Source organism: Aquarana catesbeiana, linkage group LG01 (genome assembly GCF_042186555.1).
Source record: "Aquarana catesbeiana isolate 2022-GZ linkage group LG01, ASM4218655v1, whole genome shotgun sequence".
Taxonomy (NCBI): domain Eukaryota; kingdom Metazoa; phylum Chordata; class Amphibia; order Anura; family Ranidae; genus Aquarana; species Aquarana catesbeiana.
This window is the reverse complement of record NC_133324.1, coordinates 499,362,624-499,379,128: the sequence shown is the minus strand read 5'-3', so window position 1 is coordinate 499,379,128 and position 16,505 is coordinate 499,362,624. Positions and strand designations below refer to the sequence as shown.

The following is a 16,505-nucleotide window of genomic DNA, read 5'->3' as shown; positions in this document are numbered from 1 at the left end:
TCTGAAGTAAAATTTCTTACGACGAACGATCTGCAGATTTTTCATACGACAAAAGCTGGGTGTGCAGACTATAACATTTTTGTCAGATGTGAACACAATGTCCGATTTTGGTTTAATTAGTACGGTTTTTTCGTCCGAAAAAAAACGTAAGAGCAAGACTATGCATGCTCAGAAATGAAAGAATACATACAAAACTATTCAACACATTACGTCACTTTTGAAGTCGTATTCTGTCGTACGAGAATTTTCGTATGGTGAGTAAGCTCTTCACTTTCCACATGAGACTAGCATGCAACAAAAAATGGACGAACGGTCATCCGAAAATCTGATCGTGTGTACAAGGCTTCACCCCCCCCCCCCTTTCGTTCATTGAATTTTAGTTCTTTTAATCATGGAGGCTCACCATAACATGTGGCCATTAACTAGGGCAATCTGCATGCAAATGGTGCATAGGAGTTTCCTCCCCACTGACATCCACCCAACAAGGCATTATTTATATTTGCATAAGTCCCTTGCAAGAGCCAGCCAGCTGCTTGCATCAGGGCTTAGAGCTCTGGAGAGGAGTACTGAGGCATGAGGTGGGCTCTGATGTTTTCCACTAACAATGATCTGCCTGCATAGAAACCCAGTAATGAGGTCACTGAGTAAAATAAAAAATGAAATGAAATGTTTTATTTAAAAAATCATTGTCTTGTAGATGAGGGTGAAAAGAAGGAACAAGGGAAGGCAGAATATAAGCATATTTAATGTCTTCTTTAAAAATGTATGTGCGAGCTGCATGTTTTACGTTGACGGACTTATCAATAAATTTGCTATTGAACGAATCTGCTACGTAATAATTAATAAAATTAATAAATGTAAACATTCTTTAATTTTATTAGATCAGTCTAGAACTAAACCCCACTTTTATTCAGAATAGTGAACGTTATTCAACATCAATGTTCTGCTTTAATTTGTCACAAGGCAACTGTAGCAAAAAAATTAAAATATATGCAACGTCCTTATTATCTTTAAAACAGCAGCAGAAAATAACTATTCTCTCAGTGATTCCTCCAGGTAAAATGAAATAATATTTAATGCAGGGCTCATTCAGACCAGACAATTGTGCAGATCACATGAATGTGGGTGTGCGCTGGCAGGAACAGTGCCAGTATGCTGATCCCGGTGCATCACACAGTGGTGTCCGTTTATGAAGCAGTGAAATCTATTCACTGCTTCATTCTCCGGCATTCACAGTGAAGATCTTTCTCCTCTGTGTGCCAGTTTATGAAGCGGTGTAGATCGCTTCACCTTCTGAGGAGTGAAGCAATCTACAAACGCTTCCAACAGTGGAGAATGGCCCCTGATACTGGAATCTCGTGAGACTTTACGAGATTACAGTACCAGAAATTCACCGAAATACCAAGATGTCAGTTTATTAAGCAGTGATAAATTATCACCGCTCAATACACGGACAGACGGCGTGGATTAGAGTCCCCCTACATTATATACATATGTATACACACACACACACACACATTATATATACATGTATATACACACACATTATATATATATATATATACATATACACATTATATATATATATGTATACAGATAAATATGACAGGGGGACATGGTTACAGTGTTGGGGGTTCTGAACGAGGCATAAGGAAGTTAAAAATCTTCCTCCTTCCCCCTCAGATCCCCTGAGATTTCCTCTTCACTTCCCGATTCACCACCTCTGAGCTGGTGAACCTGGGAGTGTGAATTCTGACTCAGATCGCCAGTGAAGCGGTGAGATCACCGCTTCATAAACTGGCCGTTACTGTGTCATTCATGAGGATTCTCCATGTGTAGAGATAATCGGTAGGAGAACAAGTTCATACATGTTCTCCCCCGATTATCACTGTTTCATAAACTGTTTATGGACTGTGATCAGCGGCGATCCTCGGGATCACCACTGATCACTGCTTCATAAACGGACACCAGTTTCTTTTATCTTTTTTCATTATTAAGTTGTGAAAAGCAACACTTCATAAAGTTCTATTCACACAGCAGCGTTTTCTATGCAATAGTTTGAGACCTAGTGGTATGAATTGACACCATAGGAAACAAATAAGACTTTAAATGAATTTCAGACTGAGAGCTTTGCACTCTGACCATGTTTCATGTTGCTGCCTAAATATGCATGTAAGGTGAAACATGGTGCAAAAGGTGGTGTTCGCTTTAAAGATCTAAAACCCTATAGACTGCAATGGTTAAAGTAGAACTTCACTCTCCCAATTAACATTGATTATTTTTAATCCTCATGATGCTAGCATTAGTAAATGAATAGGAAAGTATATCATATTTACTTTTTTTCTTAATTTCTTTGGTTACCTTCTGGTTTCTTGCCTAGATAAATGATGTTATACATCCCAGGAGTCTTCAGGAGGGGTTTTCTCAGCTAAGCACACTCTCCTTTATGCATGATTGAGCTAAGGGCAGATGGATTCCAGGAAGTAAATGCTACATGGATCGTCTGCCCTTACTCAAAATGGCCATGGCCGGAAATGCTGGGGGATGTTTATCAAAATGATTTCTCAGCAAAATAAAGCATGGAGTTTGCTTTGAATATTTAAAACTAATTAAATGGTGTTTTTGGTTTGTTATGCTATTTTGTGAGACAGTTATAAAAGAAAGGTGGAGCTATTGTTGAGATTTTTTTCTGAATACTGATTGCCTCGCTGTTGGCTTCAACAACTTCTTAGTCACTAATTTGCAGATTAAAAGTTGTGACTGAAGCAAAACAGCCAGCCAGCTACCATTTTCAGACCTATCTGCTAGGGTTGCACCAATACTGATATCGGTATCGGTGCCCATACCGAGTATTTGCATGAGTACTCATACTCATGCAAATGCTCTTGACACCCGAAACCCATACAGTGGGGCAAAAAAGTATTTAGTCAGCCACCAATTGTGCAAGTTCTCCCACTTAAAAAGATGAGAGAGGCCTGTAATTGTCATCATAGGTATATCTCAACTATGAGAGACAAAATGTGGAAACAAATCCAGACAATCACATTGTCTGATTTTTGAAAGAATTTATTTGCAAATTATGGTGGAAAATAAGTATTTGGTCACCTACAAACAAGCAAGATTTCTGTCTCTCACAGACCTGTATCTTCTTCTTTAAGAGGCTCCTCTGTCCTCCACTCATTACCTTTAATGGCACCTGTTTGAACTTGTTATCAGTATAAAAGACATCTGTCCACAACCTCAAACAGTCACACTCCAAACTCCACTATGGTGAAGACCAAAGAGCTATCGAAGGACACCAGAAACAAAATTGTAGACCTGCACCAGGCTGGGAAGACTGAATCTGCAATAGGCAAGCAGTTTGTTGTGAAGAAATCAACTGTGGGAGCAATAATTAGAAAATGGAAGACATACAAGACCACTGATAATCTCCCTCGATCTGGGGCTCCACGCAAGATCTCACTCTGTGGGGTCAAAATGATCACAAGAATGGTGAGCAAAAATCCCAGAACCACACGGGGGGAACTAGTGAATGACCTGCAGAGAGCTGGGACCAACGTAACAAAGGCTACCATCAGTAAAACACTACGCCGCCAGGGACTCAGATCCTGCAGTGCCAGACGTGTCCCCCTGCTTAAGCCAGTACATGTCCGGGTCCATCTGAGGTTTGCTAGAGAGCATTTGGATGATCTAAAAGAGGATTGGGAGAATGCCATATGGTCAGATGAAACCAAAGTAGAACTGTTTAGTAGAAACACAACTTGTCATGTTTGGAGGAAAGAGAATGCTGAGTTGCAACCAAAGAACACCATACCTACTGTGAAGCATGGAGGTAGTAACATCATGCTTTGGGTCTGTTACTCTGCAAAGGGAACAGGACGAGTGATCCGTGTACATAAAAAAATGAATGGGGCCATTTATCATGAGATTTTGAGTGCAAACCTCCTCCCATCAGCAAGGGCATTGAAGATGAAACGTGGCTGGGTCTTTCAGCATGACAGTGATCCAAAACACACCGCCCGGGCAAAGAAGGAGTGGCTTCGTAAGAAGCATTTTAAGGTCTTGGAGTGGCCTAGCCAGTCTCCAGATCTCAACCCCATAGAAAACCTTTGGAGGGAGTTGAAAGTCAGTGATGCCCAGCGACAGCCCCAAAACATCACTGCTCTAGAGGAGATCTGCATGGAGGAATGGGCCAACATACCAGCAACAGTGTGTGACAACCTTGTGAAGACTTACAGAAAACATTTGACCTCTGTCATTGCCAACAAAGGATATATAACAAAGTATTGAGATGAACTTTTGATATTGACCAAATACTTATTTTCCACCATAATTTGCAAATAAATTCTTTCAAAAATCAGACAATGTGATTGTCTGGATTAGTTTCCACATTTTGTCTCTCATAGTTGAGGTATACCTATGATGACAATTACAGGCCTCTCTCATCTTTTTAAGTGGGAGAACTTGCACAATTGGTGGCTGACTAAATACTTTTTTGCCCCACTGTACCTTGTGCATTGAATTGGCTCATATCGCACTGCAAAGAATCGAATGCGATTTCCCCCACTGCGCTGTGTGTGTGAACCCAGTATTAAAAGGGAAGCGCCATATAGTGCAGCAATGGGCAGTTTTTATTAAAAATTTTCTAACAACTCCCATTGAAGTACATATCTCAAATCCAAATCTACATAGTGTCCCGGTCCCACTGATGATAGAAAACCACAGCTGCTGGAGGTGCTCACAGGGCTGGAGGAGAAGCCCAGTTATTTTGTATGGTCTCAAATCGCAACGCAAAGGTATCGGTGCTCATAGTCGCCAATGAAAAAACGATATCAATGCAACCCTACTATGTGCCAGTGCAGCCTTTCCTCCTTCAGTCCTTGAAAATAATGCAGTCCTCACCATAAACTTTATGAATGTGCAGCTTGAACTGCCACTATAGCTTGGCTGTATGTAAAGAATAGATCCCAGTGAGATAAGGAAGTCTTCTTTAAAGAATTATTTAATGATTTTTGTATTATTATCATGACAGCCAGGCAATTAGCATTTTCAAAGGGTGATTGTCAATTTATTTTGCTTATATAAAGTTTCCTTTCACGGGCAGCGGTTTAAAATAATGCAGATATATCTTGTACAGAGTTCAGGAGCGTCTTCAGACACTTCTGTCTCCCTAGCCGCAAATGCCACCTGCACGTTTATATTTACTTGAGTTATTCGGAATGTATCTGCTGTTTTTAACCTTTGAAGTCACTATGTGTCTTTAAGGATGTGGTTTGTCTGGGTTTCATCCTCCTCATCCTATATTGTTGATATACATTATTACTTTTTTTTGCTGTAATTGTCAAAAAATCTAAATGCCAATAATAAAGCTGAACTCCTTGTATGATCTCTATTACATAGTTATATTGGTCTAACTTGACAAAATGTAAGGGTATGTTCATACCAGCCGCTGCGCTGGCGTGCGGTCCAGCTGGATAGTGCTGATGCGCCATTTTTAGACCGTTGCACTGTACCCTTTTTTTTTTTTTTTTTTTTTTTTTAAACAATTTGAATTTATAACTTTATTTTCTATTTATTTTTTTGATTGAAATGTCAGAAACATTTCATAACTTACCTGGCCGCCACGCAGTGCAAGGCAGTGGATTGCCTCGCACTGTACTGCGCTAAAAAAAGTATTGCATGCAGTGCTTTTTTTTTTTTTTTTTTTTTTTTTTTTTTTTTTTTTACCACACAACGCTTGCACACCACACATTGATGTGAATCCAGCAGGTAAAGAGACCAGGCGTTTTGCCTGGTCATGTGGTGCGTTTCATACCTAGGGTTCGATGGGAAGTGGACAATCGCTGTGGTAGTCGGCACTACTACAGTGATAGCTGCTCTCTTCTGGTTTCTGTTCCAGCAGCTTCCCCTCTGGTCCCCCTGTGGTCATTGTGCAGAGGGGAAGCTGCTTGCCTGGCACTGCCCCCCACAATCGTAGAACGCTGTGCATTTAGTTTTAATGACTACATGACTCTTCTCTTCCTGAGAACAAGGCAGTTCTTTGATTGGACAAGGTGAAGAGAAGTGGCAGTGATGTCATGATCTCCACCTCATCTAATTAGAGAACGCCTTGCATTAATTGATGAAGTACAAAGCATTCTGTGAAGTTGGCAGTGGTGAGTGACCCCCTGTGGTCATTGTGCAGTGAGAAAGCTCCTCTGCACAGGACCAAGAAGATTGCAACTTTCACTCTAGTAGCACCGAATACTACAGTGATTGTCTGCTTTCCCAGTGGACCCTCAGGTATGAGATATATGTACTTACAGTGCCTTGAAAAAGTATTCACACCCCTTGAAATATTCCAAATGTATTAGGATTTTATGTGATAGACCAACACAAAGTGGCACATAATTGTGAAGTAGAAGGAAAATGATAAATGGTTTTCAAAATGTTTTACAAATATGTGAAAAGTGTGGCGTGCATTTGTATTCAGCCCTCCTGAGTCAATACTTTGTAGAACCACCTTTCGCTGCAATTACAGCTGCAAGTCTTTTTTGGTATGTCTTTACCAGCTTTGCACTTCTAGAGAGTGACATTTTTGCCCATTCTTTTTTGCAAAATAGCTCAAGCTCTGTCAGATTGGATGGAGAGCTTCTGTGAACAGCAATTTTCAAGTCTTGCCACAGATTCTCAATTGGATTTAGGTTTGGACTTTGACTGGGCCATTCTAACACATCAATATTGTTTGCTCTAAACCATTTCATTGTAGCTCTGGCTGTATGTTTAGGGTCATTGTCATGCTGGAAGGTAAAGCTCCGCCCCAGTCTCAAGTCTTTTGCAGACTCTAATAGGTTTTCTTCTATGATTGCCCTGTATTTGGCTCCATCCATCTTCCCGTCAACTCTGACCAGCTTCCATTTCCCTGCTGAAGAAAAGCATCCCCACAACATGATGCTGCCACCACCACAGTGGGCAAATGGTGTATTCAGGGTGATGTGCAGTGTTAGTTTTCCGCCACACATAGCGTTTTTCTTTTAGACTATAGGTTCAATTTTGGTCTCATTTGACCAGAGCACCTTCTTCCACATGTTTGCTGTGTCTTCCACATGGCTTCTTGCAAACTGCAAACGAGACTTTTTATGGCTTTCTGTCAACAATGGATTTCTTCTTGCCACTCTTCCATAAAGGCCAGATTTGTGGAGTGCACGACTAATAGTTGTCCCGTGGACAGATTCTCCCACCTGAGCTGTGAATCTCTTCTGCTCCTCCAGAGTTACCATGGGCCTCTTGGCTGCTTCTCTGATTAATGCTCTCCTTGCCCGGCCTGTCCGTTTAGGTGGACGGCCATGTCTTGGTAGGTTTAGAGTTGTGCCATACTCTTTCCATTTTTGGATGATGGATTGAACAGTGCTCTGTGAGATGTTCAAAGCTTGGGATATTTTTTTATAACCTAACCCTGCTTTAAACTTCTCCACAACATTATCCCTGACCTGTCTGGTGTGTTCCTTGGCCTTCATGATGCTGTTTGTTCACTAAGGTTCTCTAACAAACCTCTGAGGGCTTCACAGAACAGCTTTATTTATATTGAGATTAAATTACACACAGGTGGACTCTATTTACTAACTAGATGACTTCTGAAGGCAATTGGTTCCACTAGATTTTAGTTAGGGGTATCAGAGTAAAGGGGGCTGAATACAAATGCATGCCACACTTTTCAGATATTTATTTGTAAAAAAATTTTGAAAACCATTTATCATTTTTTTTCCACTTCACAATTATGTGCCACTTTGTGTTGGTGTATCACATAAAATCCCAATGAAATACATTTACGTTTTTGGTTGTAACATGACAAAATTTGGAAAATTTTAAGGAGTATGAATATTTTATCAAGGCACTATACATTGGTCCAAACTGGACCAATGTAAGTATGCAATAAAGATCATACCTAGGAACTGGCTTTAAAGTGTTGAAGTGAACACAGGTTTTTTTTAAAGGGACAGCCATCAAGATTGCCCATGTTATTATTTTGTGTATTTCAGGCAGGATTTCATGTGTTTATTGAAAGTTTAATATCTGCTGTAAAATTAATTTTTGACTCACTTTTGGGTGTCCAAGGGCCTCACACAGGGTCCCTCCTTTCCTCTACTAATGCTAACCTGTCATGGTGGCTCTTGTATTCTTGATTTGAATTCTCTCTTTAGAATAGAGAATAGAGGGTGTGTGAGACATGACCAACAGGCCAGCGTTTCCTTTTTTCATGTAAGCCTAAATAAAGCTTAAAGTGTTACTAAACCCAAAACCCTGCATTCATTATATCTGGTCTTGCACTGTACACAGAACATGGAAATGCAATAGTTTTAGTAAATATAAACTGCTAAATACCTTTACTCATCAGCAGTTAGAGCAGTCTTGTGACTTCTATCAGTGTCTGGTTAAAGCCAGACCCCTGACCCTCGGTCTGGACAGTGCTGATTGGCCCTGTGCTGATCATATGTACTATCCCCAAAAAAAAAAAAAAAAAAACCTCTCTAGTGATACACATCAAACCGAGCATGTGCATAGTGCCCACAAAGCTCTGTTCTCTCAGGAGATGGTTTTGGGACTGTGGAAGAAGGGGAGGATCAGAGAAGACAGGATCAAACAGCCTTTGTACAAAATGCGGAGGATTAACCCCTTAGGTTCCACAGTGAGCATAACAAGCATGCTTTACTGCATATACAGGCTGATTTTACTGTTGTGGGTTTAGTAAAACTTTAAAAATAGGTAGATACATTCAGCAGTGTGCAAAAAGTTAAAAGGTAAAACTTGAACTGTAATTAGTAGTCTAGTCACATTTATTCCTAGCACCAGCCATAAATTCCAAATAGGCAACAGGCTGATCACTAAGCTCAGTGTGAGAGCAGTGGTCCCTCTGCAAGAGGTTCAGCATGCACCCCACAAAGTTAAAGCTAGAGCTCTGTCATCAGCAAAGCTCATTCTCCTTGCAGATTGGAGGTCATTATTCAGTGGAGAGCTGTTGTGTCACTGCAGGGAGACCACTGCTTTCACACAGCGTTGTGGGTGGACTACCTTGGATTTTGGGCTGTGGAGCAATATGATTACTGCTCACAGTAGAAAACGCACATTTTTTAACCTTTTTTCTCAGAGTGGGTTTTTGTAGTAGCATTTACTTACAAATTAACCTGTAAAGCTGCTTCTCTTTAATTCAGGCTCGAAGTAAGTTATCACAGCTTCAGGAGAGTCAGGAAGAAATGAACAAAAGCATTGAGCAATACAACAACGCTCTCAATGGAGATCATGGGGGCAGTCTGAATAATCTTGCAGATGCTGAGACATATTCTTCCCGAGAGAGGCTGGACCTTTCCACATCAGCGGTGAGAAACGGCACTGTTTAAGGTCCTAAAGATGGCTGTTCCTGTTACATTTTGTAATGGATCGCCCATAGGCTGAGTAGTTTTTTTTTTTTTTTTTGTTTGTTTTTTTTCTTATTGAGTTATAGTTGATACTTTTTGGTGCTTACCAATTATCTACCTTTTTAGATTTAGATAAAAATATTTTAAACTTAAAATTAGTCATGTGTACGGTTAATATACTTGCATAACTTGGAACTATATGCAGTTATTTGGCATATTGTGTTACAAAGACTTTTACCTTATCCACGTTGCCTGAAGGCTTCAGTTTAAATGGCTTAGGCCTCATTCACACTGCCACTCCTGTGTTCAGCTTTTTAAATGCATGAGAGCTTATCTGGGAAGTATAAATTAAATTTTCTTGCATTTAGACTTTCCTTCTTTAAAGTGGGTTTAGCCATGTTTGCACGTGTTTACATGCATTTAGCGTGTCTAATCGGAGCGAGGAGGCACAGAATTCTATTTTCTGTAAACACAGGTAAACCACAGTGTGCATGTCATAATTAAAAAAAAAAATATTACATGCCTTCAAATGTGTTAAAAAAATTTCCGATAAATGCAGGTTTGACAACGCCAGTGTGAATCAGTCCTTAAGCATGTTACTTCTACAGTAATTCTCCTTTACTTGTATGGAATGCATGCATAGGACCCAGGCTTTCAGATCTATAGAGGAGATTAGATCTTTATTATTGTTTTCAATACAAAGACATTTTAAATAGTAGTTCTCTGACAACAGCAAAAAAAATATATGCATATAGGTATCCACACATCTATATATACTGTTTATGCAATAGTATACATATGTACAATTCATCCGTAAAATATTCACAGCGCTTCACTTTTTCCACATTTTGTTATATTACAGCCTTATTCCAAAATGGATTAAATTCATTATTTTCCTCAAAATTCTACAAACAGTACCCCATAATGACAACTCGAAAAAAAGTTTGTTGGAAATCTTTGCAAATTTGTTAAAAATAAAAAACAATAAAAATCCCATGTACCAAAGTATTCACAGCCATTGCTCAATACTTTGTTGAAGCACCTTTGGCACCAATTACAGCCTCAAGTCTTTTTTGAGTATGATGCTACAAGCTTGGCACACCTATTTTTGGGCAGTTTCTCCCATTCGTCTTTGCAGGACCTCTCAAGCTCCATCAGGTTGGATGGGGAGTGTCGGTGCACAGCCATTTTCAGATCTCTCCAGAGATGTTTAATTGGGTTCAAGTCTGGGCTCTGACTGGGCCACTCAAGGACATTCACAGAGTTGTCTCGTGGCTGTGTGCTTTTATGGGTCGTTGTCTTATTGGATGATGAACCTTTACCCCAGTCTGAGGTCCAGAGCACTCTGAATCAGGTTTTCATCAAGGATGTCTCTGTACATTGCTGCGTTTATCTTTCCCTCAATCCTGACTAGTCTCCCAATTCCTGCCACTGAAAAACATCTCCACAGCATGATGCTGCCACCACCACCATTCTTCACTGTAGGGATGGTGTTGGCCAGGTGATGAGCGGTGCCTGGTTTTCTCCAGACATGACGCTTGCCACTCAGGCCAAAGAGTTCAATCTTTGTTTCGTCAGACCAGAGAATTTTGTTTCTCATGATCTGAGAATCCTTCAGGTGCCTTTTGGCAAATTCCAGACGGGCTGTCAAGTGCCTTCTACTGAAAGGTGGCTTCCGTCTGCCACTCTACCATACAGGCCAGATTAGTGGGAGTGCTGCAGAGATGGTTGTTCTGGAAGGTTCTCCTCTCTCCACAGAGAAACGCTAGAGCTCTGTCAGAGTGACCATCGGGTTCTTGGTCACCTCTCTGGCTAAGGCTCTTCTTCCCTGATCGCTCAGTTTGGCCGAGCGGTGGCTCTAGGAATAGACCTGGTGGTTCAAAACTTCTTCCATTTAAGGATGATGGAGGCCACTGTGCTCATTGCTGCAGAAATTTTTCTGTACCCTTCCCCAGATCTGTGTCTGGATACAATCCTGTCTCGGAGGTCTACAGACAATCCCTTGGACTTCGTGGCTTGGCTTGGCTTGGTTTGGTTTGTGCTCTTACATTCACTGTTACTATGGGACCTTATATATTTATTTATTTATTTCAGGTACTTATATAGCGCCGTCAATTTACGCAGCGCTTTACATATACATTGTACATTCACATCAGTCCCTACCCTCAAGGAGCTTACAATCTAAGGTCCCTAACTCACATTCATACATACTAGGGGCAATTTAGACAGGATCCAATTAACCTACCAGCATGTCTTTGGAGTGTGGGAGGAAACCGGAGTACCCGGAGGAAACCCACGCAGGCACAGGGAGAACATGCAAACTCCAGGCAGGTAGTGTCGTGGTTGGGATTCGAACCAGCGACCCTTCTTACTGCTAGGTGAGAGTGCTACCACTACACCACTGTGCCGCCCAATATAGACAGGTGTGTGCCTTTCCAGATCATGTCTAATCAACTGAATCTACAACTTGGAGTCCACCTGTGGTAAAAACATCTCAAGGATAATCAGTGGAAACAGGATGCACCTGAGCTCAATTTTGAGTGTCATGGCAAAGGCTGCGAATACTTATGTACATGTGATTTTTTTTTTTTTATTTAACCACTTATCCACTGGGCACTTAAACCTCCTAACTAACCAGACCAATTTTCAGCATTCGGTGCTCTAACATTTTGAATGACAATTACTCAGTCATGCAACACTGTACCTATATGAAATTTTTGTCCTTTTTTTCACACAAATAGAGCTTTCTTTTGGTGGTATTTAATAGGGGTGTGGAATTTAATCGCCGCATCGATGCATCGCGATTAGGGGGTCCCCGATGCGGCATCGATGCAAGCCCCCCGAAGAATCGATGTCGGGTGTGACGTCATCCCGACTTGCCCCGCCCCTCCCGGAAGTGTACTCCGAGCGTTTTTTCTCAAAATGGCTTTTGCTATTAAATGCAATAGTAATCCATTCAGTGGTGATCGCTGTATGTGTTCTTTTTTTAAATGTATGTAGCTTCAAATCTCGTCTTTAGTTGTGTATATAACTGTAAATCCCGGCGCTCATGTGACTGCTCGGTCCGGCCCACCCCTCTCCTCTCTGTCTCTCCTGACGTCAGCCTCGCCCGCCTCTCTTCTGATCTGATAGCTACAGTTGGTGGGCAGGGCTGAGAACTCCCACTGACGTCAGGAGAGTCAGAGAGACCTGAGACTGAGAGGAGAGCGATGCGGGCTGGACTGAGCAGTCACATGACCGGCTTATACAGTTTTACACACAGACTAAAAAAAACAAGGTATGAAGATGCATATATTTAAAAAAAAAAACACACACACAACGATCACCAGTTAATGGATTACAATTGTATTTATTAACAAAAGCAATTTTGACAAAAACAGTTATATATATTTACACAGACTGAAAAATAAGATATGAAGCTGCATACATTTTAAAATGCAGATACAGTGGTGGGCACTTAATGGATTTTAACTGCATTTTTCTTACCACACAGGTATTTTAACAGCTGTATGTAGAGTACAAGTGTGTTTGTATTCTACTTACACTGTCTCATACATGTGCTCTGTGACATTATTTCTCTGCCCCCCCCCAGTTTGCACATTCCACTGTGTTAACTCCTAGTGTGCTGGAAGGTGCAAACAGGGGAGCCCAGAGAAATGTCACAGACACAGTACAGGAACTTCACAGGGCTGTTTGTCAGTTGTGGATTGTAATCCCTCCTGACCTTCCAGCAGCCGTGTGTGTGAATTCCTGTACCTTGTAGTGCACCGGATTAGTGCACTACGTAAAGTGGAGTTCCACACGTTTTTTAGTTTATTAAAAGTCAGCAGCCACAAAAAGTGTAGCTGCTGACTTTTAATAATCAGACATTCACCTGTCCCACGGTCCATTGATGCGGCCACATGGAGCCTCGCTCCTCTCCCTCTCCTCGGCACCGTCATCTACTGTGGGCAGTGACACCCGCCCGTGACAGCTTATGGCTTCACAGCTGGGCGCAGACTGCACGAGCTGCACTGCGATCTGCCATTGGCCAGCCAATCTTCTGGGACCCAGAAGATCGCTGGCAGGGAGGGGCCGCCTAGTAAATTTTTTGTTTATTAAAAGTCAGCAGCTACAAAAAAAGTGTATCTTCTGACTTTTAATAAAAAGACACTCACCTGTCCCACAATCCAGCGACGTGGCCACCCAAACCCTCCATTCTCTCCCCTGCCTGTCCACAGCGCTGGCAATACTACTGTGGGCATCCGGCTGTGACAGCTTGCAGCTTCACAGCCGGGTGCGCATGTCTCACTGCGCTGTCCTGCTCAGCTGGGCAATCTTCTGGGAACTGTGATGTGTCCCAGGAGATTGCAGGGAAGAAGGGCCGCCTAGGCAGCCCAAGCGGAAGATCGTTGGTAATCGTGATGCATCGTGATGTATCGCGGAATCGAATCGAATCGTTGACCAGATAATCGTAATCGAATCGTGAGACCAGTGAAGATGCGCACCCCTAGTATTTAATCACCACTCGTTTTTTTATTTTTTTGCGCTATAAAAGAAAGAAGACCGAAAATTCTGTAAAAAAAAAAAAAAAAAAATTATTTTTCTTTGTTTCTGTTATAAAATTTTGCAAATTTAGTAATTTTTCTTCATATATTTTGGCCAAAATTTATACTGCTACATATCTTTGGTAAAAATCACCCAAATCGGTGTATATTATTTTTTCTTTGTGAAAGTTATAGAGCCCACAAGCTATGGTGCTAATCTCTGAAAATTGATCACACCTGAAGTACTGACGGCCTATCTCATTTCTTGAGACCCTAACAAGCCAGGAAAAATGACCCCTTTTTGGAAAGTAGACATTCCAAGGTATTTAGTTAGAGGCACTTCATTTTTGAAGTTGTAAATTTTTCCCATAATTCTTTGCAAAATCAAGATTTTTTTTTTTTTTTTTCACAAAATTGTTATTTTAGCAGGTTATTTCTCACACACACAGCATATGCATACCCCAAATTACACCCCAAAGCACATTCTACTATTCCTCCTGAGTATGGTGATACCACATGTGTGAGACTTTTACACAGCATGGCCACATACAGTGGCGCAACATGCAGGGAGCACCGTCAGGCGTTCTTGGAGCATAAATTACACATATAATTTCTTGACTACCTCTTGCACTTTTGAAGGCCCTGGAGAACCAGGACAATGGAAACGCCCCAAAAATGATCCCATTTTGGAAAGAAAACAAGCCAATGTATAATCTATGAGGCATAATGAGTCTTTTGAACATGTCATTTTTTTCTACAAGTTTTTGTGAAATGTGTAAAGAAAATGAAAACGCATTTTTTTTTTTACACAACGTTGTCCATTTACACAATGTTTCTAACACATAGCATGTACATACCAAAAATTACACCCCAAAATAGATTCTCCTACTCCTCCCGAGTACGGCGATACCACGTGTGGGACTTTTCCACAGCGTAGCCACATACGGAGGACCAACATGCAGGGAGCACCGTCAGGTGTTCTGGAGGCATACGTTTCAAATCTAATTTGACTACCTATTGCATTTTCGTGAGGCACTGTAGTGGCATGGATGAAAACTGATGTGGCATGGATGAAAACTGATGTGGCATGGTTGAGCATGAATGGGGATGGATGACCAGTGGATGGGGATGGCTGAGTATGGATGGGATGACTGAGCATGAATGAGTATGGCTGAGTACGGATGGGTACGGCTGGGTATAGATGGGATGGCTGGATATGGCTGGGTACGGTTGAGTATGGATGGGTATGACTAATTATGGATGGATGGATGAGTATGCTGAGGATGGATGGATGGATGAGTATGCTGAGTATGGATGGATGTGTATGCTGTGTATGGATGGCAGAGTATGTTGAGTATGGATGGCTGAGCATGGATGGATAAGTATGGATGGCTGAGCATGGACGGGTGGATGAGCATGCGGCGTATGGATGGGTGAGCATGGATGGATGGATGGGTATGCTGAGTATGGATGGCTGAGCATGGATGGATGGATGAGTATGATGGGTATGCTGAGCATGGATGGCTGGGTATGGATGGATGGATGGCTGAAATGGGCATATATCAACGCTGTGGGCACTACACATCCAGCCCACAGCGCTGCTGCCACTGATCTCCCCCCTCTCCGCTCGCACTGTACCAAAAGGTACGGGGAGGGGAGAGAGGAGCCGAACGTGACGCCGGTTTGTTTACAAGTGATCGCTCCGTCATTTGACGAAGCAATCATGTGGTAAACGGCCGCTAACCATGATTCCTGATGCGCCGGGTCCAGATGTTCCTGGGTGCGTGCGAGAGCAGGATTCTAGGAGGACGTCAGTGTACGCCCTCCCAGAGTTATCCGACCGTGCTGCAGCCGTCATTCGGCTATAGCGCGGTCGGCAAGCGGTTAGAAATTTTTTTTTAATAAACTACTTTCACGCTGTCATTATGGGGTATTGTTTGTAGAATTTTGAGAAAAATAATGAATTTAATCAATTTCGGAATAAGGCTGTAACATAACAAAATGTGAAAAAAAGTAAAGCGCTGTGAATGCTTTCCGGATGCACTGTACTTATAATACATACCAATAAAATGTAAACAATAGCCTGTTCATATAGTACAAATGTATTCAAAGTATTGCAAACATTATAAATGTAAGAAAAAAAAAAGATACTATGCAATATTTGCATATGAAAGATAAAATATCAAGTCACGTTACTATTGGGAGTTTGTGTGCGAAGGAGTAATTGATAGTACAGCTCTGGGAAAAAAATCTGTATTTCTGACTGTGTGTGGATTTACAGTATCTTACAAAAGTGAGTACACCCCTCACAGTTTTGTAAATATTTTATTATATCTTTCCATGTGACAACACTGAAGAAATTACACTTTGCTACAATGTAAAGTAGTGAGTGTACAGCTTGTATACAGTGTAAATTTGCTGTCCCCTCAAAATAACTCACCACACAGCCATTAATAGCTAAACCGCTGGCAACAAAAGTGAGCACACCCCTAAGTGAAAATGTCCAAATTGGGCCCAAAGTGTCAATATTTTGTGTGGCCACCATTATTTTCTAGCACTTCCTTAACCCTCTTGGGCATGGAGTTCC

General features: G+C 41.5%; 1 protein-coding gene across 4 annotated transcripts in view; it reads left to right on the top strand.

Annotated features, from left to right (window-relative positions):
• The window catches only part of EPS15L1 (epidermal growth factor receptor pathway substrate 15 like 1), a 327,178-nt gene that overhangs the window by 177,869 nt on the left and 132,804 nt on the right, over positions 1-16,505 (top strand). For all 4 annotated transcript variants that reach the window (XM_073592681.1, XM_073592671.1, XM_073592690.1 and 1 more), the window contains one exon: positions 9,189-9,353. In XM_073592681.1, coding sequence (XP_073448782.1) covers positions 9,189-9,353 — 165 coding nt within the window. The remainder of the gene's footprint in view (positions 1-9,188; positions 9,354-16,505) is intronic.